Source organism: Pochonia chlamydosporia, chromosome 5, assembly GCF_001653235.2.
Source record: "Pochonia chlamydosporia 170 chromosome 5, whole genome shotgun sequence".
Lineage (NCBI taxonomy): Eukaryota > Fungi > Ascomycota > Sordariomycetes > Hypocreales > Clavicipitaceae > Pochonia > Pochonia chlamydosporia.
Genome location: NC_035794.1, coordinates 3,285,012 through 3,308,216, shown reverse-complemented (window position 1 = coordinate 3,308,216; position 23,205 = coordinate 3,285,012). Strand labels below are relative to the sequence as shown.

The 23,205-nt window shown below is 50.8% G+C and overlaps 10 protein-coding genes across 10 annotated transcripts; 5 read left to right on the top strand and 5 right to left on the bottom strand.

The window, feature by feature from the left end:
* Nucleotides 1–143: 143 nt before the first annotated feature.
* On the top strand, nt 144–2,108 carry VFPPC_06309 (ATP-dependent RNA helicase DDX18; the record flags this gene model as incomplete). The annotated part of the gene is made up of 4 exons (XM_018285359.1): nt 144–542; nt 625–1,114; nt 1,181–1,542; nt 1,614–2,108. The coding sequence occupies 4 exons, from the start codon at nt 144–146 to the stop codon at nt 2,106–2,108; spliced, it is 1,746 nt and encodes a 581-aa protein (XP_018142458.1).
* Nucleotides 2,109–2,814: 706 nt separating this feature from the next.
* VFPPC_06308 (FAD binding domain-containing protein) lies at nt 2,815–4,380 on the top strand (the record flags this gene model as incomplete). The annotated part of the gene is made up of 1 exon (XM_018285358.1): nt 2,815–4,380. The coding sequence occupies one exon, from the start codon at nt 2,815–2,817 to the stop codon at nt 4,378–4,380; it is 1,566 nt and encodes a 521-aa protein (XP_018142457.1).
* Nucleotides 4,381–4,521: 141 nt separating this feature from the next.
* VFPPC_16310 (hypothetical protein) lies at nt 4,522–5,017 on the bottom strand (the record flags this gene model as incomplete). Its single annotated transcript, XM_018294063.1, has 2 exons — nt 4,522–4,762; nt 4,821–5,017. 2 exons carry the CDS (start codon nt 5,015–5,017, stop codon nt 4,522–4,524), a joined length of 438 nt encoding a protein of 145 aa, XP_018142456.1.
* A 527-nt stretch (nt 5,018–5,544) lies between these two features.
* Nucleotides 5,545–6,273, bottom strand: VFPPC_14002 (hypothetical protein; the record flags this gene model as incomplete). The annotated part of the gene is made up of 3 exons (XM_018291773.1): nt 5,545–5,709; nt 5,774–6,163; nt 6,226–6,273. The coding sequence occupies 3 exons, from the start codon at nt 6,271–6,273 to the stop codon at nt 5,545–5,547; spliced, it is 603 nt and encodes a 200-aa protein (XP_018142455.1).
* Nucleotides 6,274–6,640: 367 nt separating this feature from the next.
* VFPPC_17924 (hypothetical protein) lies at nt 6,641–6,817 on the bottom strand (the record flags this gene model as incomplete). Its single annotated transcript, XM_022429595.1, has 1 exon — nt 6,641–6,817. One exon carries the CDS (start codon nt 6,815–6,817, stop codon nt 6,641–6,643), a length of 177 nt encoding a protein of 58 aa, XP_022285351.1.
* A 944-nt stretch (nt 6,818–7,761) lies between these two features.
* On the top strand, nt 7,762–8,235 carry VFPPC_06307 (hypothetical protein; the record flags this gene model as incomplete). The annotated part of the gene is made up of 1 exon (XM_018285357.1): nt 7,762–8,235. One exon carries the CDS (start codon nt 7,762–7,764, stop codon nt 8,233–8,235), a length of 474 nt encoding a protein of 157 aa, XP_018142454.1.
* A 188-nt stretch (nt 8,236–8,423) lies between these two features.
* VFPPC_06306 (thioesterase family) lies at nt 8,424–9,068 on the bottom strand (the record flags this gene model as incomplete). The annotated part of the gene is made up of 1 exon (XM_018285356.1): nt 8,424–9,068. The coding sequence occupies one exon, from the start codon at nt 9,066–9,068 to the stop codon at nt 8,424–8,426; it is 645 nt and encodes a 214-aa protein (XP_018142453.1).
* Nucleotides 9,069–9,545: 477 nt separating this feature from the next.
* On the top strand, nt 9,546–15,942 carry VFPPC_06305 (multiple ankyrin repeats single kh domain-containing protein; the record flags this gene model as incomplete). The annotated part of the gene is made up of 3 exons (XM_018285355.1): nt 9,546–9,851; nt 9,939–10,551; nt 10,613–15,942. The coding sequence occupies 3 exons, from the start codon at nt 9,546–9,548 to the stop codon at nt 15,940–15,942; spliced, it is 6,249 nt and encodes a 2,082-aa protein (XP_018142452.1).
* Nucleotides 15,943–16,230: 288 nt separating this feature from the next.
* VFPPC_06304 (peptidase C45 acyl-coenzyme A:6-aminopenicillanic acid acyl-transferase) lies at nt 16,231–17,617 on the bottom strand (the record flags this gene model as incomplete). Its single annotated transcript, XM_018285354.1, has 2 exons — nt 16,231–17,413; nt 17,472–17,617. The coding sequence occupies 2 exons, from the start codon at nt 17,615–17,617 to the stop codon at nt 16,231–16,233; spliced, it is 1,329 nt and encodes a 442-aa protein (XP_018142451.1).
* Nucleotides 17,618–20,825: 3,208 nt separating this feature from the next.
* Nucleotides 20,826–23,030, top strand: VFPPC_06302 (hypothetical protein; the record flags this gene model as incomplete). Its single annotated transcript, XM_018285352.1, has 1 exon — nt 20,826–23,030. One exon carries the CDS (start codon nt 20,826–20,828, stop codon nt 23,028–23,030), a length of 2,205 nt encoding a protein of 734 aa, XP_018142449.1.
* Nucleotides 23,031–23,205: the final 175 nt, after the last annotated feature.

Below are 23,205 nucleotides of genomic sequence, written 5' to 3'. Positions count from 1 at the left end.
CCCACTAGAGTTATCGGAGCAATTTTTCTGAGGACCCTTCATCATCGTGCACCTCTGCCAGATCAACACCGCCGTTGCACGACTGACACATAAATCAAGCGAATTTGCAAGCGAAATTTTCTTTCATCACATAGTTGCGCAAAATGGGCGACGGAGTTGCTAAGAAGAGAAAGCGCAATGGCGTGGAAGCTGTCGTTGACGCCAGTGCAAAGCCCATCAAGTCGAAGAAAGCCAAGAATCCGCCGCCAGAGATCGAACCCGAAGAGAATGATGAGGACCAGGTTGATGACGATATGAGCGATGAAGAAGAGGAACAATCTGCTGAGGAGGGGCCTGAGATTGGATCTGACGCTGAGGATGCCGAGGATGGCGATGGTGACGATGCTGCGGACGACACTGTGGGAGAGCTTCCCACCGACGGTGCTCCGATATTACCCCCAACTGCCGAGTCTGAATTGTTTGACCAGTTGAAACTTTCAGAAAAGACCATGAAGGCGATAACTGAGATGGGCTTTACCAAAATGACTGCCATCCAAAGAACTGTGCGTACCCCACGCTTCTCCCGAAATTTTTCTGACTTCGATATGGCCACCCACCAAAGCAAGTAACTAACATAAACAAAAGGCTATTCCACCGCTGCTAGCAGGCAAGGATGTTCTTGGTGCCGCAAAAACTGGTTCCGGTAAAACACTTGCCTTTCTTATCCCCGCGATCGAGATCCTCAGCGCCCTACGATTCAAGCCAAGAAACGGCACTGGTGTCATTGTTGTCTCGCCCACTCGGGAGTTGGCACTTCAGATCTTCGGCGTTGCCCGCGAGCTCATGAAGCACCACTCACAGACGTACGGTATTGTCATTGGAGGCGCGAATAGAAAAGCAGAGGCAGAGAAATTGTCCAAGGGTGTCAACTTGCTGATTGCCACTCCTGGCCGACTTTTGGATCACTTGCTCAACACGCCCTTTGTCTTCAAGAACCTCAAATCCCTGGTTATCGATGAAGCGGATCGAATTTTGGAAGTTGGTTTCGAGGACGAAATTCGCCAGATTGTCAAGGTCCTCTCCAATGATAACAGACAGACAATGTTGTTCTCTGCCACTCAGACCACCAAAGTTGGTAAGTAGCAATTGCACCACACATTTCACACAAAAGTGGAAGACAGTTGGCTAATGTGACATTCAGAGGATCTTGCCAGGATATCGTTGCGACCGGGTCCACTCTATATAAATGTCGACGAGGAGAAGCAATTTAGTACCGTGGACGGCCTCGAACAGGGATATGTCCTCTGCGATGCTGACAAGCGGTTTATCTTGCTCTTCTCATTCTTGAGAAGAATGAAGGCCAAGAAGAAGAAGGTCATTGTCTTCTTCAGCAGTTGTAACTCTGTCAAGTACTACTCAGAGCTACTCAACTATATCGACTGTCCAGTTCTGGATCTCCACGGCAAACAGAAGCAACAGAAGCGAACGAATACCTTCTTCGAGTTCAGCAATGCTGAGCACGGCATCTTAATTTGCACTGACGTTGCAGCCCGTGGTCTTGATGTGAGTGCCAAACGCTACGTAATTTTGCAGGTGTAAGTAAATTGATGAATGCTGACCAATATTTGTAATAGATCCCAGCGGTCGATTTCATCGTGCAGTTCGATCCCCCGGATAACACGCGGGACTACATTCACCGTGTTGGTCGTACAGCCCGTGGCGCCAATACCAAGGGCCGCAGCCTGTTGTTCCTCCAGCCCAACGAAGTCGGCTTCCTTTCACACCTCAAGACTGCGCGTGTGCCCGTTGTCGAGTTCGACTTTCCCACGAAGCATATCCAAAATGTGCAATCGCAGTTGGAGAAGCTTATTGGAAAGAACTACTACCTGCAACAGAGTGCCAAAGAGGCATTCAAGTCATATCTTCATGCTTATGCTTCCCACAGCCTGAGATCTGTATATGATGTGAATAAGTTGGACTTGAAGCGTGTGGCCAAGAGCTTTGGCTTCACAACCCCGCCTCGCGTGGACATTAATCTCGGACAGTCAATGAGCCGGAGCAAGGTGCAGGGCCGAAGGTCATATGGCAGCCAACCTCGACAAAAGGTTAGACCAGGTGGCCGTAGATGATTAGGTTTAAGAGGGCTGAAGGAAAATTGTATATGGAGCTGCATGTATGGCCATAGGGCCGGCGTTAGGGGCGCTGTATTCTTATCTACTCGTTGAATTAAAAGTTGGTGGCAGTTCGCCAGATACACATTGGAAGTATATTTGGACACACATGATTAGAGTCAAAGCGAATTCCTGCCTGATGTTAGGGGATGTCGACTGTAATTTTTGACCTTGGATGGAGGTTACTAAGATACTCTACTAATAAATAGAAGGGTTCATATCTGCAATCTCGGGTTTAAGCTACGCCAGTTACTCGGCAATTGATACGGAGTACTGCCTCACCAAATCCGCCAATTCTGGTACTTGGATTCAATGTTGGCCCTTCCGGTGAAGTCCCAATTACGGCTGCAATGGTGGAATGGCAAGCAAACCTACCGCTGAAAATGAGCTGTCATGTGGGTTCACATCAAATTGGATACGTCAAGTTGATTCATGCTGTCTTGGCGGATTGCTCTGTCCCGTGGCTGAGCCGGCATCTTCGGCGCTAACATTTAGTCAGACATGGAGATGTCAACAAGGATTGAATGTCATCTTTACTCATTCAAATCAGCGTGCGACTTCAATTGACAGCAATATACACTCATTTTTCTCGGTCCCCATGATACCATGAACATTCTTTAGAACACAATCACATACCAGGCGCTACTCAACCCATGCAACCACAATGATCGATAACCAAGCGTCGCATCTCGCCGCAATGGAAGCTCACGACGCGGCCGTCAAAACCATCGCAACTCACGTCCGGTCATTTTATGAGCGCCAAAAAGCCTTCCGAATATATCACGGCTCAACAAACAGCACGAGGACGTCGCAGCGCCGCGCTGACAACACCATCAACACCAGCAGTCTCAACCATGTCCTGTCCATTGACAAGACCACGATGACTGCCATGGTCGAGCCCAACGTGCCAATGGATGATCTTGTCAATGCTACTTTGAAACATGGGCTCATACCACCTGTTGTGATGGAGTTCCCGGGCATCACGGTAGGCGGAGGCTTTTCTGGTACATCTGGTGAAAGTAGCTCTTTTCGATACGGCGCTTTTGACAGCACGTTTGACTCAATTGAGATTGTGTTGCCGGATGGCACGATTGCCAAGGCTTCAAAGAAGGAGAGGAACGATTTGTTTTGGGGTGCTGCATCTGCGTTTGGGACGCTTGGCGTGGTGACGCTCTTGGAGGTTCGGCTGCTTCCCGCGAAGAAATTCGTACGGTTGCAGTATGAGATTTCCACAAGTGTAGAGGATTCAGTGAAAAAGATTCGAACAGAGTGTGATGATAGCGATAATGACTTCGTGGATGGGATTGTTTTTGATAAGCATACAACGCTTGTATGTACGGGGAGGCTGGTGGATGAAGTACCTGAGGGCGAAAAGGTCCGGCGATTCACCAGACGGTCTGACCCGTGGTTTTATATTCGTGCCCGAGAAGTGCAGAATACTCTGAAGAAAGCAGACGGGAAATCTGAGAGCGCAGTAGTCGACCATGTCCCCCTTGTGGACTACTTGTTCCGATACGACAGAGGCGGTTTCTGGGTCGGCAAATACTCCTTCTCATACTTCCTCGTTCCCTTCAACCGCATCACCCGCTTCCTCCTCGACCGCTTCATGCACACACGCGTCATGTACCGCGCCGTTCACAAGTCCGGCCTCGCAGACTACTACATGGTGCAAGATGTCGGCGTGCCGTTCTCCCGCACCGCCGAATTCCAAACCTGGCTGGACGACACGTTCAACATCTACCCCCTGTGGTTGTGTCCGCTGCGCATTCGCCGTGAAGACCCCGACTCCAGCTACGGGCTGCACTCGGAGTTTTCCAAGGCCGATACGCCGGACTTAATGAACTTTGGCGTCTGGGGCCCGGTCAAGGGCTCTCGGAGGGAGGTCGTGGAGATGAACCGTGCGCTGGAGCGGAAGGTCCAGGAGTTGGCTGGGAAGAAGTGGCTGTATGCGCATGCGTATTACACGGAGGAGGAGTTCTGGGCGCACTATGATAGGGGGTCGTATGATGCGTTGAGGGAGAAGTACAAGGCGACGTTTTTGCCGAGCGTGTATGACAAGGTTAAGGTTGATGTGGATAGGGAGGAGGAGGAGAGGAATAAGGACTGGAGGACGAGAGGGAGGGCTATGTTGGGTGATGTGTGGCCGTTGAGAGGGCTGAAGGGGTTTTTGGGAGCGGCGAGGGGAGGAGATTATTTGATGAGAAAGAAGGGGAAGCATGTAGAGTCGTAGAATAGATGTAGATATATGCTGTAGATATTCAGGGTTTTTAAGTTCATGATATGAAGCTACTAGTACATTGCGTTGAAATCTCGTTTTGAAGTGATACTAAATTTGAGTATGCTTTTGTTCGAGTCGAAGATAGAAGTGCAACTAGTCGTGTCGAAAGCTTCCCTGTTCCGTCTTCTGCCTCCCACTCATCTCCTTCATCGTCTTATTCGCCTGTTCGGAAACCTGCTGCCCGACCTTCTTACCTATGTCTTTTGCGTCCTCACCAATGGCGTTCAACTCCTCCGTTCTGGTTGAATCCTTGGCCTTGTCTATAGTGGACTTGGGCGCGGTGAGGTATGCGTATGCTGCTACTGCGGCGAGAGCGGCGCCTCCGATTGGGATCCTTCGCGTGTTAGTGAATTACGAAGCCGTGCTATCACTGTCGGCATTGAAGGACGTACCAGTTTCGCTTGACGGCTTCTGGACCGCCTGGGTTAGGTGGCGGCGGCTGTTGTCCGCCTGGGCCACCGAGGTCATCTTTTGAAGTTGCCCTGCGTCGGAGCTGGGTAGTTGCGAAGCCTCGTGGTGATTTTGCTTGTGATGCTGCTGGGCGGATGTGGTTGCGGAGAAGACCGGCTGATGCTCTGGGGATTGCCATGATAACTGATATGGTGTTGTTGTGTTGTGTGTAAACTGGTTTGTTTGATAGGTAGAGGTTACGAATAATGTGAATTTCTAAGGTCTAGGATGAATTGAAGATGAGCTGCTTCTGGCGGTTTAAATTATTGAGAGTTGAGGTGGTGGGCCATCTCGATCTCAGTGTAGATGGATGATGCGCTTATGACGAGGGGGCAACGCAGCCTTGGGTGGGAAGTGGTGATGTAACGCCACATGTTTAACGTGATTGATATAAATGGATCGATGAGATTTAAGCTACTCCACGTGTAAGAGAGCTCTTTTTGATGATTTAATATGCTGTGGAATCTGCTGGTTAGTGGAGTGTTGACACACCACAACGGGGTAAAGGGAACTAAATGTGTAAATGATGGGTTTCGTAATCAATACTTGAATCGTCTAAAAAGAAATCTAACACGTCGAAACACTTTTCATACAACTTCCACTGCTGCCACTTCATCTACACCATAATACCCGCAGCGTGGCCCATCGACCCCGGAGAACTCACTCTTAGCAATCGTCTTTTCGAACAATGACATTCCAGTTGTCATAAGCGAAAGCCTGTCCGTTCACATATTTTTCTTGGGCACCAATTCCAGTCTGGCACTTCCAGAGAGTTAGTTGAGCTCCGTCCGCAATATCGCGCCAGCTATAAAGGGTCTGCGTTTGACGATTCTACACACAAGCACATGTCAGCTATCGCGCATATCCGATGGACATGGTAGATGTTGACACTTACATCGTTGCACCACCAGATGGCTGCGTTCCACGAGCAACTGACCCGTCCACAGGCTCCCGGCCCAGGACCATTAGACGGCCGGCCAGACAACCCTCTTAGATAGTTGATTCCATCCTGGATCTTGATGGACTTGCAGGGACGCCAGCCCCATGGTCCGGCGCCGCAGTTGATGGCGTTCCAGTTGGTGTATCGCTTCTCGTTGGTGCTGGACTCTACATCAATGTTGATGGTGGGCGGCTCCCACTGGGGATTGAGGGTGGTGACTTCATGGTGAACCTGTTCAACCGTGCCGGTAAAGTTTTCGACTTTACCAGGGAAGACTTCCACCTCCCAGCTTAGGTCGACTACTTTGTAGCCTGGGAGGGGGGCTTCACCTGCTCCAGCCAGAGCCTGGAGTCTTTGTTAGCTAGTTACTTCCTTCTTTGAAGCTGGGAAACTGGGACAGAACTTACCTGGAGTGGGAACAAGGCGAACAGCGCCAGTTTCTTGACGATGGCCATGTTGTCACTGTGGCGAACGGGGAATATTCGAGAACTTGCATGCATGCATCGGGGGATTCTGGGTGACAGGTTTGTGTCGCCATTTATACTTTTCGCACTACATGCCTGGATGTGGACAAATACTTTTTCTTGATATCTTGACGTCTTGACATCTTGATCCTATGCGTCAATTCACATAGGCGAAGTATATCATAGTGTTACGGCTTCTTGGTCTGTTCTACCACACTGGCCAGATGTAGGCCATGATGAAGCCTCAAGTTCCCACTCGATGGGGTACAATCCGCGTAGTTCATGGGTAAAGGCGGGACGCAAGTCTAAACACTGACGGATATGGACCGTGTGTTGGATGGATATAGCTTGAAAGTGGTCAGTTCTTGAACATCAGCGAAACGTGCTGGTATAGAATGGTTGAGAACACACTGCTGGAACTGCTGGCAAGGATAGTGAAATACATGTTGACGAAGACGCAGGATTTGCGATATTTGCGAAGTAGTACCTGCATTTTCTTGTTACGAATGTTCTGTTTACACCGCTTGTATGGCATACGCCCATTTTTACGGTTGTAGTGTCTGAAGAGAACTGCTATTGCGTAATTAAAGACCTAAAGAAAGGAATTCTGCCAAAATGACAAGTCATAGAGCTGCGAGTTGAAGTGGGTGGTCGTGAGATGAGTTTCTGAAATAGCACTTTACATCAGCCCATGCCACGTTTTCAACACCACGGGCCCGGAAAAGATGCAACGTGGGAAATTGATTGGAGGAAACTCTTCTGTGCATGTGTCTGAAACGGTCCACAGCTCGTCAACTTTGATGCCGTTGATGGTCGAGGACGCGCCAACGGGTGCCCTGAGCGGCCGCTTTGGTCAACTCCCGATGTAGTAGCCGTTTATTCCGGCGACGTGCTGTGATGGGCCAATGAAATACGATGCTTGATAGATTGATAGCTTTTTGGTGGCTAGAACGTTCGTGAGTGGATATCTGAGCATCATTGTGCCTGGATATCGTATAACATTAGGGTTGACAATGCGGAACAATAGACTGCACAATGTAGATGTAAGTCGCCCTGAGCGCACGACTAAAGAAACGTGCAACGAGTAATTGGCCATAACGAACACACGTAAAAAGATACTGTACGGTATAGCGAAAAAAGAAATTACAGAAAAATCCATTCCATACAGTCTTTACATAATGCTTCTGCCTGGACAAAAGCGTCATGCTGCTACATCATAACAGAAGGTTCAAGTGCTGCCTCCAACGAGATGGTGGATCTCTGTAAGAATAATTCCAGAAAAGGTAAAGGGCAGGCTCGTTATGGTCTCGCGTTATGTTGCATGACACTCATTACTGTAAGGTTGACTTATAAAACGAGTCAATAGAGCCGTACGTTTTTGCAATTCAACAATTTAAATAAAACTTTAATCACAATCTAAAAGAATCATTTCACATCAATAACCAGTTTCAATACTTCATCTCACTTATAATGTCCAAAATGGCAAACCAATCATCCTCTGCTCCTCTTCTCAATCCGACAAGCCAGCCTCCACCAACTCTCACCAAGCCCTCGCCAATGGCATCCGGAGCCATCACCACGCTCGGCGCTCTCAAATTTGTTCTCGGGGCAGCCTGCGCCGTTGCGCCCAGATTCTCCGGGGGCTTATTCTTGCTCGATGTCACGCCTCAAGCAGTCATTATGACCCGGCTGTTTGGCTCGGGCGTCGCGGCGCTCGGAGCTTTGACTTGGTCGCTGAATAAGTGGGCGAACGAGGGCAAAGTTACCAAAGATGAGCTTCGTCGGGCAGTCATTTTCAACTTGGCTGAGGATGTGGCGGATGTTGCTAGTTGCGCTATTGGGTACACGACGGGAATGTATGGCGCTGGGACGTTGGGCATGCTTGGTGGTGGATGTGCTGGGCTGGCTGCTTTGGGAGTTTTGGGCTTGATTGGATTGTCGAAGAAGGAATAGATGTAAATGAGCCTTTTTGCACTGTACAGTAAAGTGCTAGTAGAGTCGTTGAGCACTTGGTCAGGGAACTGTGTTTTGTCCAAGTCAATACAAGTCACTCACTACATCACCGGCACGAGGAGTTACTATATAATCTGTTCGAGAGTTGACGCTCTGTTTAACGACAAACCATTTTCATCGTACGGCAGCTATACCTTGGCGCCAGCATTATACTTCCCATGCTCACAAGTTGCAACGATGGTGTTGTCTTTCTTTCTCCTCATTACGCCCTTTATGGCCGCAAGCTTGTTTCCGACTTGCAAAAGCTCACACTCTATGACAACTTCATCTCCCACCCGAGCAGCACTTAGATAGCTGATGCTCAACGTACGGCTGACGCCCAGCATGTCCCAGAAGCCAGGGCGCGTGACAAACGCAAGAGGCAACGTAGTGCAAATGTCGAACAGAGTTGCTGTACAGCCACCATGCAGCGTGCCCATGTTGTTGCAGTGCTCGCGTTTGATGGTGAATAGGAATGAGGCTGCTGGGTGTGGCATGTTTGCGTCAAGAGAGTGTATACGCAGCTGAGGAACAAGGTCGTTCATCCAGTCCTGTTTGTGCAAGTCAGCCAATGTGAATTGGTGAGGGTAAGATGAGACCTGTTGGGCATTCTCAATCGTCTCGTGGATGTGCCACTCGAAATGGGGAATGTCTGGTACCTTGCCATGAGACTGGTTGCTGATTATTCTTAGCCAAGCGTTGATTCTCGCTTCCGGATCGCTGGCATAAGCCGCGTTGTCGATTTGCGTATTGCCGCTGGGAGCGTTGTGCCCATTATTCTTGTTTGCGCTCATGGTAACTACTCCTGTCTCAATGGTGACCAAATCATGTAAAGTAAGACCAGGAATGTGACATTGACAGAATCAAATACGAGGTAAGCATGTCTCCGCCACGCTTACCTTTGCCATCCCGCAGCTCCGTAAGGCTGGAGGCCTTAAACACCACTACATATGCATATACCCTTGCATCTTTCTTACCCCCCCAGTCTGCAGCAACATGAAGGACTCAATAATCGAGTCTTTTCAAGTCCAAGGCTGCGCAGGGTCCTTGATAGCAGTCTATTTCTACCTCCCCGCCCCCATCAATATCCGCTGTCCTGCCTCGATGAAAGGGCGCCGCTATAGACGCGCCCCTTCAAACATATCGCGAAATACTTCTGGTTTCGCTTCCAATCGTCCTGGCAATGCCGAAACACTGGGACTAGATTGAATCGCACCTTCAAAACTACTTAAAGGTCTCAACTGCTTCACACGATCGGGAAGCAGAGAACCATGGCCGTGAGCGACACCGGAGTCGCCGATATGGCCAGCTTGCAGACCCATGCGGAAGCCTTCTTCGAGTCACTCTCACCCCAGGAGAAGGAACAGTACGAGGCATCTAAGATCGCGGGCGCCCTTTTGAATGAAGTTGCCGAGTTCGATGCCGAGCACTCAAAGACATCGGGTCTGAGGAGCTGGTCTCAGAAATTAGTCCCTTTTATCGCTGCAGTCGAACAGTACGGCAAATGCCTCGACGTTTTCGCCAACTCGAGTGACCTGCTGTGTCCGATATGGGGTGGTCTCCGGGTTGTTTTACACGTACGTTCTGACGCTATTTTTCTTGCAGCTGGCTTCACTTTTTCACTTAATAATGTCAAGTCTGTGGTAACATGAGGAACGTCTCAGCTGGCCAAGGAGTTTAGCGAGTACTTCACCAAGATCACGGCTATGCTGGAAAGCATCGGCGTGATCCTCTCTAACATCCCGCGATACTCCCGGCTATACCCCAACAATGAAACACTGCGAGACTACATGATTAGTATCTACCAGGTCATCTTGGACTTCTGCCTCAAAGCCCGACACGTTTTCCGAATCGGCAAAGCCCGTTCATGCGCCGTCAAGTCCTTCAAGGCCGCCGTCAGCGTATCCGCCGCCATAAGACTGGCGTGGAAGCCGTTCGACAGCCAGTTCGGCGAGGTCAAGGAGCGGCTGGAGAAGCTGGTCGCAGCTGTGTCAGTGGAGGCAGACCTCGCCGAGCGGGAGCTGGTTAGGGGCAATCAGCAGAAGAACCAAAGTCGGTGGGATGCCGTGATTGCTACTAATGAGAAGCTTAATGTCGTCTTGGACAACGACAGTATACAGCAAGTCAATAGACTGCTTGCGCCGGTGAACGTGGCTACGAGCCACAAGGCTATCTCCAGCCTCCGATATGCGGACACAGGAACATGGTTCCTTGACGCAGACATCTTCCGGACGTGGCTGAATCAACAGAACTCCTTTCTCTGGTTGCACGCCATCCGTGGGTAATCCTCCATCTAAATTCTCCTTCGATATCCCAGCTCGAGCTGACTATGAACCAGCGGGTGCGGGCAAGACCGTCCTCGTATCCACCGTCATCAACTATCTTCAGGCCAATGTTCAGAACCAGCACACCGGTCTGGCTTACTTCTACTGCGACTACAAAGAAACGCAAAAGCAAGACATATCCCGCATCCTGGCGACTGTCATCGCCGAGCTCGCGAAGCAGAGCGAGCAGGTCTTTCAAAATGTCCAGGCCTTCATCCAGGAGAATTACCAGGATCTCTCCGCTGTGACTGCGGACTTTGACCTACTTCTCTCTAACTTCCAGGACTTCGTAGGAGACAGTTTCCAGACTATCATTCTTGTCATCGATGGTTTAGATGAGGTTTCTTCGTCAGAGTGGGCGTGCATCACGCATGCTCTGCTGACCCTGCGGCATAAGTGCCAGATGCTGAAGATCATGGTCTCCAGCCGCAATGAGCTACCGATTGCGAGGGCCTTCGAAGACCTGCCCAGCTACCACATCATGGAAGCGGATGTGGCCGCTGACATCAAGAGCTACATTGTTGGTGAAGTAACGGAGAGCGTCAAGCGTCGCAAGCTTAAGCTTAGAGAACCTGGTCTCCAAAACCTAATCCAGGATACTCTGTCTAGAGACGCAAACGGCATGTTCCAATGGGTCACTTGCCAGATCAATGCCCTCTGCAAGCTGAGGAATGACAAGGCCATTCGTGCGGCACTTATGAACCTCCCACGGACGCTGCAGGCGACGTACTTCCGCATCTTGGATCGTATTGAGCAAGATTTCCCGGATGATGTTCACATCGTACGACGGATCTTGTGCTGGCTGGTCCGAGGCGTGCGGACGATGACGTTGAGCGAGTTGGCCGAGGCCATTTCCATCGATGTGGACGGCGAAGAAACCAGCATGGACTTTGATGCCGTTGATAATGACCCTCAGGATATCCTAGAGGTGCTGAGTGGTCTCGTGACTGTCTCCGCGGACGCTTACATAACGCTCTCTCACTTGTCCGTCAAAGAGTTCTTAGTTTCCGACAACGTCAAACAAAACAAGCCCAAGTTCTGGGTTGGACACGCAGATGTCGAATCAGAGTTGGCCTCGGTGTGCCTCAAATATCTCTGTTACGAAGACTTCGCCTCGGCTAGTCAAGATGAAGACGAACCAGAATTTGGAGAGGGAAAAGAAGACACGGATGGGTCAACCACGTACGCATTTCTCTCGTACTCTGCCTACAGTTGGGCGATCCATGCCGCGCGCAGCGAGCAGATGGGAAACGAGCCTTCCAATAACGGAGTAGTGGACTTGACCATGCAGTTCTTCCACCTGGAGGCAAACTATGGCTCATGGCTCACAACTTGTCGTCGGCACAAGCTACACGGAAGACTCGTGCGGAAGAAACCTTGGCCTCTGCTTCTTGCGGCTAGCTTTGGTCTCACTGCCTCTGCTAAGCTACTGCTGGAGGATGACGCTGAAAGTGGCATGGAGGATGGCATTTGGTGCTGCCTTAGAGCTGCTGCTTCGGCTGGCCATGCAAGCATAGTGGCTCTGCTTCTCGACCACTCGGGCTCGGATGCCCAGAAACTTGCAGAATTTGAAGAGAACGAGGGTGGTCTCCCGCTCATCAAGCTTACTGAGGCTTTGTATCTTGCGGCAGCTCGTGGCCACGACAGTGTTGTCAGTACTCTCCTCGACTATGGGGCTAACATCAACGCTATCGCGGGCAAAGAAGGCACTGCCCTCCAAGTGGCAGCGTTGGAAGGTCGCTACGGAACGGTGAAGCTGCTCCTGGATCGTGGGGCCTCGCACGGAATCCGTTCAAAGAGATATGGCACGCCTTTGGCGGCCGCAGCTGAGAAGGGTCACGAGCGAACAGTGGCTGTACTCATGACACATGGGGCGGACCCGAATGGACGCGGAGGGTGGTACTCGCTGCCTCTCGTGTCGGCCATCGTGGGAAAGAATGCTGGGGTAATGACATGCCTCGTTAAAAACGGCGCCAATGTCAATGCCCGAGGCGGACGGCTGGGATGCCCTCTCATGGCTGCTGCATCCTTGGCCATGGACGACATCGTCAAGGAGTTGGTCAACCAAGGTGCACACGTCAACGACGACGACGACAGGTCTAGTGATGCTCTGTACTCGGCTGCTCTCGCTGGTCACTCCAGCACCAGTAAGACCCTGCTGGACCTTGGCGCGGACGTGAATGCCCTCGGGGGAAAGCACCAAAACGCCCTGGGAGCGGCCAGCTGGGAGGGCCACGCCGATGTGGTTAGGATACTACTCGATGCAGGCGCAGATGTGGACTTCTGTGATGCGGAAAAGGGGAATGCCTTGCAACTTGCGGCAGCTCGAGGACACTTGAACATCACGCAGATGCTTGTCAAGGCTGGCATGGATCCATTGGCGAATACATCAAACAAAGGTGCCTCACTGTGCTCGGCAGCGACCTCTGGACACCTCGCAGTTGTCGAGTATCTTTGGGGCCTCGACCTCGACCTTGACAGCCAGGGAGAGGATACCAGGACCCTCGTAGCGGCAGCTTTCGGCAATCATGAGGAGATAGTTCGCTTCGTCGCTGGGCGCATGCCCGACACACTAGATTGGTATATTCCGTCGGAACACGAAGGACGGAAAACCCCTGAAGCCTGCACTGCTCTTGAAGCCGCTGCCTCCAAGGGATATCTTGGAGTTGTCAATATACTGCTTGATGCAGGTGATAAGTCATTCAACAATACATACGACGAGTGGTATGGAACAGCGCTGATTGCATCCATCGACACCGATCATCGATCAATCGATGTCGTCCGCCGACTACTAAATGCTGGGGCGGACCCGAATCAGGCTGCGGAATTCGGGAGCCCTTGCTTCGGGCTTCCACTCGCGCGCGCAGCCTTCCGGAACGATAAGCAGGTTGTCGAGCTGCTGCTTGAGCGTGGCGCCGAGCTCAATAAAACGTTCGAAAACTCAGCCACCGCGATTCAAATGTCTGCGATGCACGCCGATGCGGAAGTCCTTGAATTGCTTATTGGGCGCGGCGCAGACATCAACCTGGTTCCGTCAGCTCAGGACCTGTATGACACAATATCGGACAAGGATGGCCTGAAAGATGGCCCTGTATCGGCTCTCCAGACAGCCATCTGGCATGGCCACGAACACGTCACGCAAAAATTGCTTGATCTCGGCGCCGAAACTTCTGTGACAGTGGAGGATCCTGTGTTCCAATCGGCGCTGCAAGTCGCAGCGTACCGAGGACATTTGTCCATCATGAAAATGCTTCTCAAGAAGGGCGTGGATGTTAACGAGAAGGGTGGCTATCTGGGTACTGCTCTGCAAGCTGCCGCGAGCCAGGACCATGAGCCGGCAATCCGTCTATTGCTTGAAGCTGGAGCTGATGCTACCGAGCATGGTTGTGGCTGGTATTGCACCCCCCTCCTCGCCATCTCTGGTGGCAGCTTGATTCCGAAACAGGTTCGAGTAATGGATCTGCTGTTCGATTACGGTCTCGATGTCAACATGAGACTCAAACCAGAGCATACGGGATTGGTGTATCTACTGCATCATGCTGTGTTCCAGCAAAGCGACGACCAAGACTTCAAGTTCGCCGAGTATCTTCTTGATAAGGGAGCCGATGTCAACGCTTGCGGTGGGAAGGGTGGTACCGCTTTGCAGATAGCGTCTTTGCAAGGACATGATGACACGGTCAGATTTCTCCTGAGTCGAGGGGCCGACCCAAACCTGACAGGCGGCAAGTATCACACTCCTCTGCAGGCAGCGTATAGGCGTGGCTACTACGTTGTGCTCAATGTGCTCTACGCGCACGGTGCTCTCAATACGATAATGGGAGGCCACGGAGGTAGTCCCATGGGTGCTGGCATCGGGTGTTACGACGAGGACGACAAGGACGACGACGGCGACGCCAGGTTTATGGGTTGTTGTCAGACCCTCATTCATCAGCTGTTGGTGTATCGCAACTTTGACGTCAACTCACAGTATGGATGCTGGGGAAATGCCCTCCAGAATTACATCATGGTTGAAAGAGATGACGTGGATTTGGAATACTTCTTGGATGCAGGTGCTGATGTGAACCGTCTTGGCGGAGTAATGGGTACGGCATTGTGCGCCGCTGCATACACGGGCAACATGGTGGCCCTAAATCGCCTTATTGAAAAGGGAGCAGAAGTCGGTATAGGGAATCAGACTTATCCTAACCCTGCCTTTGGAGCCATCAAAGCTGGTCAGCAAAAGGCCCTGGACATTCTCCTTGCCAGGGGCGCAGATGTCAAGTCGGTCGCAGGACCGTACGGCTATGCTTTGCAGCTCGCAGCTGCAGAAGCAGGAGGAAACCTCGGCATCGTTAGAGCTGTGCTTCGTTCTGGCGCCCCGGTGAATGCTCCTTCGGCGGGCAGATACGGATCTGCTTTGTGCGCAGCTGCAGCAAGGGGCGACGAACTTGCTGTGCGCTTCCTGATCAACCGCGGTGCAGATGTTCTTACACAAGGGGGAATTTACGGCAATGCTCTGCAGGCAGCATGCTTGAGGCCTGGCACGAATATCGCGGAATTGCTTCTGCGGAAGGGAGCGAGAGTCAATGAGCGAGGCGGCCGTTTCGGATCACCTCTGCAGGCTGCCGCGGCGGCGGGGAACACCCTGAATGTACTTCTTCTACTCCGACACGGAGCCGATATCAACTTCCAAGGAGGAAAGTACGGTACAGCACTGCAAGCCGCATGCGTTTCGGGCAAGCTGATGCTTGTGAAGCTGCTCGTTGAACGCGGCGCGCGTCTAGATTTGTCCGGTGGGCACTACGGGACGCCACTCTTAGCAGCCACGATACTTGATCATGAGGATATCACGCGGTATCTTCTTCAGGAACGGGACGATTGGGGACCATTGGAACGCAAGGGCACCCTTGCCCTGAGCGACTACGATGCCGCTGTGGAACTGCTCGAAAAAACCAGGGCGGAGCTGAAGGATCCGCCTGAAGCTGATGAGTCCGATGACGAGGTCGCAGACTCCGAGCAAGACTTCTTGCCCATGAACGTGGAAGCTATACCAGGAAGCGGCGAGCCAAAGCTGTCGAAATGGGCCGCTGTCCGTGGGATGAGTCTTCACAGCATTCGCCAGCAGTTGGTCAGGGTGGAATCCATGGAGATTGAGGACCTTGACGACCGATCCGAAGATATATGTGGCCGGGTGGGTGACGGGACTCTTTCTGATGATATAGGTGTAGTCGCGGATGCTGTCATCGGGGGAGCCAACGCACGGGCAAAGACGAGCTCAGATGTGGTGACCGTGACTTCAACAGCCGAGTATAACGAGAGGCTTTGGCAGCATCTCACGACTTTGGAAGCATACGATATGTCCTAGACACGGGTGGTTACAAGGTTGTCGTGCTGGGACCATGATGACATGGGTAAATTGACAAATTGACAAATTGGCTACAGCAGTAGTAGTGGAAATATGTAGATTAGATATTTAAAGTGATCTTCAAGGCTCAAGCCCTGAGACTGCTGTGCACTTTAAACAATTCTATATCCATCACTTATTCAAACCAACGTCTCACCACTCCAGTACATTCCTCCTTCAACCCAAGTACAATGCCCAACACCATGTGGGTTAGCCAGTAGCTTGACCTTTCCATGACAACCCTTGTCCCTACTTGACAGACAACCCAGAGCGGATGCTATACTCATCAAACATTCCAATGCACGGTGGTCCCTTGCAAACAGTTGCAGTCCGTTTCGTCAAGTTGTACCGAACATGCGCCAGAGTGATTTGTCGCCCCTTGTACGGATAGTCAGGCACACCTCTAACTGTACAATCCTCCATATGCTGACACACCGACGACGGCAGCGATAAATGATCGCAAAACGCCTTGGTTATCTTCTCTGGCGTCAGGCTACCGTTGCTATGTGGTCGAACGGCCCTCGCAACCCTTTGATCCCGAAACCAAGTGCTGCCGCCGGGGTTCCGATCATGCCATCCGCTTGCGAGAAATCCAGGACTAACGAAATGATTCGCCCCAACGACAAAGTTATCCTGCCCAGAGGGATATTCCAGATGGACAGTACTAGGCGTAACCTCCATGTTGATGACGAAGTTGTCTGCTGTGCCTACAACTATTCTGTTTGAGACGTGCCTCGGCGCATTGCAGATGTTGACTAGGCCGTTTGAGAAGTTTGTGTTGTGCAGAAACTGTCGCCGCACCAACGTCATTGGTAGAAGCGGCTGCTGCTCCTCATCTAGCAGCAGAGTCTTGTTTAAGGGGAAGTAATCCTCAGTTGACATGAGTGAGCATGCACAAACGGCGAGGCCGGCCGAGTTGAAGCCTGAGCGTCCCAGCTGGCCGGCCTCAGTGGTGAGAAACATGACTGGCAGGTTTTCAGATGGGTCTGGATGAACTTCGAGATAGATTGCTGTGTTGTTGAGGTATACATTGGCGGACATGTCCCAGTTTTGCGCGAGAATAACGTCCCCGTCTGCGGTTGACTCGGCGAGGAAAGCGGCTGCCGTGCACTCTTGGAGATCTTGGTCAACCTCGGCTGAGAGACCGTTGCCATTAACTGCTTGGTGAGAAGCTGCGATTTTGGTCGGTTGGTCGGTTTCAATAGTGTTGATGGAAACTTGACATCGAGTTTGAGATGTGTCCGTGGATGGATGATCTCGGATGCTGGACCCTCGAACCCGTGCGAGGTCATATCGCGCATTCAACAATAAGATCCTGTTCAAGTCTACGCCTGCTCCGTCTGAGATCCCTTGTAATTCAGGAAGCGCTTCGGGGAAGTACTTTTTGATACCAGGTAGATATACCTGTTGAATAATGCGCAGACTGACATCCCTGTATTTGAGTCATGTAAGTAGCTTCATCTTTTGCGTATCACCGAAACTGAACCTACCATGGCAACAGCTTCCCCGGTTGGGAGTAGTGCTCTAAACTAGCAATGATCTTTGCCTTTGCTTGCTGGCCGTGTGTGAAACCACGGTCATAAGGGAGCCCGCGGACGACGATATGCTGGTAGTTTGAAGCTGAGATGGACCCCATGGTAAGGGTGGATATTATTCTTGCGAGTGGCTTGCCTGGCTGTCGTGTAATGAGATGGAAGTTGGTGTGAACATGAGATATACCAATTGCCCAGTGACACGGGATGATACGTTCAGTTTCTCCTACTTATTCTTTGTCTTGGCATCGAGAATCCCGAAGGCCGGACGACTCGTGTTAAACAGAGACTCCATTTTGGCACTTTAGCGCTTCTATCGGCTTGTTTCCCCAAATCAAGTACACTAGGTCTTACTCCAACTGGCATATCTATTCACATCAATTTATTTACTCGGCATGAATACCACTTTTGCAATGGTTTGACGCCGGATGGCGAAGAAGGTGTCAAAGTCGGCATGATTACCGCATTCGGTAGTCACAGCGACTTTGGCTTGGGCAACTCCACAACCACTCCTCTTCTCCAGGTTTTGACCCATGCATGGATCTCGTGGCAGTTGTCTGTCAAGCGGCTGAATTAAGCATGAGATAAGATGTAAGGAGGTTGGCGAAGGGTTGGGGAAGGCATATAAACTGGCTGGGGAAGTACACTTCAACTACCTCTGTCAATGGAACTTGTTCAATCAATCCAGGTTGACTGCATCCTGAAGGATTTTCGCCGCTTTTAGTCCGAGCTATTCAGCAAGTTATCATCATGGACGACAGGGAGAAGACTGCCCCGGCCGCGACAGCGCATGATGAGATTCGGACGGAGGCAAGGGATGTCCATCACATTGATGGAACCATCTTTTCTGAAAAAGTGCCAACAAAGCACGATGATGCCCTTGATTTCCTTCGCTCAACGGGGGACAACAACTTTACGTATACGGACAAGGAGGCCAACAAAGTTCGTTGGAAGATTGACCTGTACTTGATGCCTCTGGTATGTCTTAAACTAACGCGAGCTCACCCACGCCCCCAACTAATGTACATGGCTGAGGTAGCTGCTTGGCACTTTCACGCTCAACTTTTTAGACAAGGGAATCCTGTCAAATGCGTCCGTCTTTGGACTGAAGCAAGATACACACCTTCAAAAGAACCAGTATAGCTGGGTCGCCAGCATCTTCTACTTCGGGTAAGATTGCCAACGCAATGCGGCGAATAGACATACATGTTCAAAGCTAACATGGAAGTTAGGTACATGATTGGACAACCACTTAATGCGTATCTGCTTCACAGAGTCCCGATTGGCAAGTGGCTCGCCGGAAATGTATTTGGATGGGGTGCTTGTATTCTCCTGGCCATTACGTCCAAGAACTTTGCTGCCCTCGCTACTACCCGCTTCTTCCTGGGCTTCTTTGAAGCTGTCAATAATCCGGCATTCGTTCTCATAACTGGCCAGTATTACACTCGTGACGAGCATTCTCTACGCGCCTGTATCTGGTGGTCGGGGAACGCTGTTGGCTCATTCTTTGGCGACCTTATTGCCTATGGTATTGGACATGGTCATGGGAGTCTGTCGCCGTGGAAGTACATGTTCTTGGCGTTTGGAGGGGTGACTGTGCTTTGGTCAATAGTGTTGGCAGTCTTCATGCCGGACTCGCCTTGGAAGATGCGAGGTTTGTCAGATCGCGAGAGGAAAATTGCTGTATTGCGCGTCATGTCGAACCATACGGGTATTAGTAGTTCTCACTGGAAATGGGAACAGGCTCGATCTGTCCTTACTGACCCGCAGGCCTGGATCTTTTTCGCCATCGTGTTCGTGCAGTGTCTCCCTGGCGGTGGACTTACAGCGGTATGTGTGAAGAAACCAGAGACGGGATGGGATGCGCCAGATTGCTAATGTTGGTTTGAGTTCAGTTCAACAAACTTATCCTCACTGGATTGGGATACACGAACCTCGAAGCAACAATCTACTCAATGCCAGAACATGCCATTCAGTTGGTCGGCATCATCGTCGCGTAAGTCTTTACATCCTTCTTCTTTCTACTCTCCACAAATGTTGCATGGTTTTGCTAATAAATCCATGGTGTAGTGGAATCGCCGGCTCCTGCATCCGCAACTTCCGCTGTGTTGTCATGATCCTGTCCAATATCCCCCCTCTTGTTGGCGCTCTCATCATCTACTACGTGCCCGAGTCCCATAAACTCACACGACTCGGCGGTGTGTATCTCTTGTTCACGTGTACCATTAGTTACATCATGGCAATGAGCTTGGTTGCTTCCAATATTGCCGGAATGTCGCGCAAGACCACAGTCTCTGCAGGCATGTTCCTGGCCTATTCTGCTGGCAATTTGGTTGCGCCTCAACTGTTCATTGACTCGGAGGCTCCGCGTTACCAGACGGGATTTAGGGGAATGATTGCGTCTTTTGTTGTCCTCATTGTTCTGGCTGTCACGTTGATGGTCTATTTAATTTGGCAGAATAGGCTGCGGGACCGCAAGTACGGGAAAGTTGACCCGAATGAGACACAGGAAGACTTTCTGGACAAGACGGATAGAGAACTGGAGTATTTTAGATATACAAGATAGTTTGAGACCAAGGTGGTGCTATGGCCTTAAGGCGACAGGCATGAGCTGAAGCTGTCTGGTATTTATATGTACATTCACGCAACTACTTGACCATCTAGTGTGGTGTATGTATTGGAGAGACCTTGACCTGATTCACTGACATGTCAATATGTTTGTCTCGCACCAGTGTAGCTGCTCTAGTGACAGAAGGTCAGATTCATGAAGGCAACAGGACAAAGACTAAATCTCTTAGTGTTATCTCATTCTTACAATGTTGCCTGCCGCGAAACTCCAATTTCCCCACATGGCCATGGACTCAAATCCACCAGACCCCATCCCCCAAATACCCCAATGCCCAGCTGATGTGCTGCAAAAGAGTTGAGAGCTGTGGCTTGATAAATAGTGCCAGTCCCCGCAGATTCTGTCTTCCAATGGAGTCCTGGTCATTGACTTGAGTCAACGTTTCCCCCAACTCGGCAGAGATTACAATGACTACAACATGTTGCCTTGAAGACTGCACAAGCTTACAGAATGAGCCAGGCTTTGCGAAGAAGCTTCCACGGTAAGAATATACCGGAGGCTAGTTTCCAGGTCCCCAGTTTGACATCGCTGGCATACCAAATCCTTCTCTAACTAGTTTCAACCACTAACTGCCTTGAATAGGGTGCTTAACCTGTCGGAAACGCAAGGTGCGATGTGGTGGTGGTGATCCGTGCCGAAACTGTTCAAGAATGAACATTACTTGCCAAACCTCGTTTGACGCAAATATGAAAGTGTCGGTTGGGGGTCTATCAAAGACGAAACCAAGTGTTGCTCCGAGACCTCATTCGCAAAGTGCTGGGTTGGCCAAGCCGCAATCCTCATTTGACTCTAGCAATTTAGCTTACAACGCTTCTGAGGAGACTCCTCTACCCGGCACACAGGTCGATCTGTTGAGACCGAATATACCGGAAGTTGATAAAAGTGTTGCGACGCAATTATCGGAGTCGCCATACCATGGGTACTTGGATGCGATTGACCAGTTGCCCATGAGCAGCACTTGGGACTTTGACTTTTCTCTCGACCCATTCCTCACTTGTGCGACAGATTTTCCGGAATCACCAGAATGGGCTCTCCCCAATGGCCAACTGTATGCAGAAGCGGGAATACCCGGTGAGAATGGTACAGCTCGTTCAGGTGCTACTCCGACGTCCTCTGATCCAGCAGAGGTAGACGGAGCAGTAATGGAAGACTTGACAAATGCCGCCGAATATGTAGACCGAGATGCAGTACGGAGAAAACGCCCTAGGGTTAAGTCGACGAGAACACCCAGTGCCGATCATATGTTTCTGAATGGGGACAGTGACAAAGACGATTCGTTCTTTTTCCAGCACTATGAACAATGTATCGGAGGCTGGGCATATTCCCTCAAAGACGACGGCAAAGGAAACTACCTCCGGTTTGTGCTGGATTTTATACGGAGCCCGCGCTGCTGCCCGGCATCGCCCTTTCGCCTTGCCGTGTTGGCATGGGCAGCCAAACACTGGGCATTGACTTGTAAACCAGACAGCACAGCATGGAAGGAATACTACAGCCAAGCCTCTGCCGAGATTCAGAGACTGCAATATAACTCAGATTGGGTATCCTCACCACCGGTGAATTCTTCAGAGATGGATGTACTATCGTCTCCTGCAGAAATCATCATCTGTTCGACTCTGTTTCTTTGTCGATGTGCTGTGCTCAACGATGACCTAGACTGCATTCTTCGGCACCTGGGTGATCTTAAATTGGGACTTCACCAGATACTCAGTGGCCCAAAACTGTCAGCTTTTGGGTGTCAGATACTCCTTTGGCTTGGTTATTTGCATGTTCGGGTCTCTATATTTTCCTCAAAGAAACAGGCAGACAACATCGAAAACCGTAGGGTGGTGGCGACAACACTCTTGGATGCTATATCTGATCATCCTGATTACCAATACATATGCGATAGATCACATCTATACCTATCAGAAATATTTGGGAGATCATACCCTGCCGAAGAAATGTTGCAAGATGTTGAAAAGGCACCCGTCTCAGTCAGGACACATGAGACTTTCTGCTTAATCGCCAATATGCTGCGATACCGATCCTGGAAACAAAACTCTGAGACAAAAGTCGAATCAGCGGAATATAGGGAACTGGAGAAAGCTAAAATTGCGACCATTGATATTGATATTCGACGCATGGATGTCGAATTTGGACTTGCAATTGCTACCAATCCATCTGCAGCGGTATTGCAACAGCAACACTCTCCCACCGGGCCACGGCGGCATAGTTTCATGGCAGCAACGAGCAGGATAAACAGTATGGTAACGGATGCACCAAATGCACAATCTCCAGAGTCCGTCTCACCCACTGGAAATTCCTCACATGCATGCTCTCCTGGATCAACAGGCATGACTGTGGCACAGGGAGTTGACATACGGAGCTCTGCTCATAACTCCCGCCCGATGAAACGAGCTTCACTGCAATGGCTTTCATGCTATGCAGTGTTTTTGACGGCCAAGATTCTTTGGTCGCGAATACTGCACCCCAACGTTCGGAGTGAAGACACCGCAAAAGCGGCAGCCAGAGAGATCATGCAAATTGCGTTGCATCTCCGCAAAGCTCACCAGAGACCAGGTACCGCACCATCGTGGTCACGCAAGATTCCGCGTTCTATGCTCTGGCCCTTGCCGCTGTTTATGGCTGGCATCGAAACCAGGGATGAGTTACATGCGGACTGGATATTAGGCTTTATGAACGAGGTGACCTCCTCCTGGGGTGGTGAGGTAGTCGTGACTGGTCAAAGATGGCGCAGAGATGAGATGTCTGGAGCTGTACCAAGTAGTGCAAGTCGCGTTCAGGCCCTGATGGAGCGTGTGCGTGAAGCACAAGACTATCTAGGTTGCCGAGCTGATGTAGAGAGCATCATGGCAGGTATGATGATGGAGAGAGGCTCATTTCTGTTATAGGTAGCACGAAACTTGGAGGGATTTGTTAACCCGAAGCTATGAGTCCGGCCCTTCGGCCGCTTCCGCCACCGATACATCGTGGGCGAGTTTCGTTTTATTTCGGACCTGTCGCTTCGTCAAAGTTTCAAACTAAGTGGCTTAAACTATTTGAACAAGGCAGGCGTGTGCCAGACGC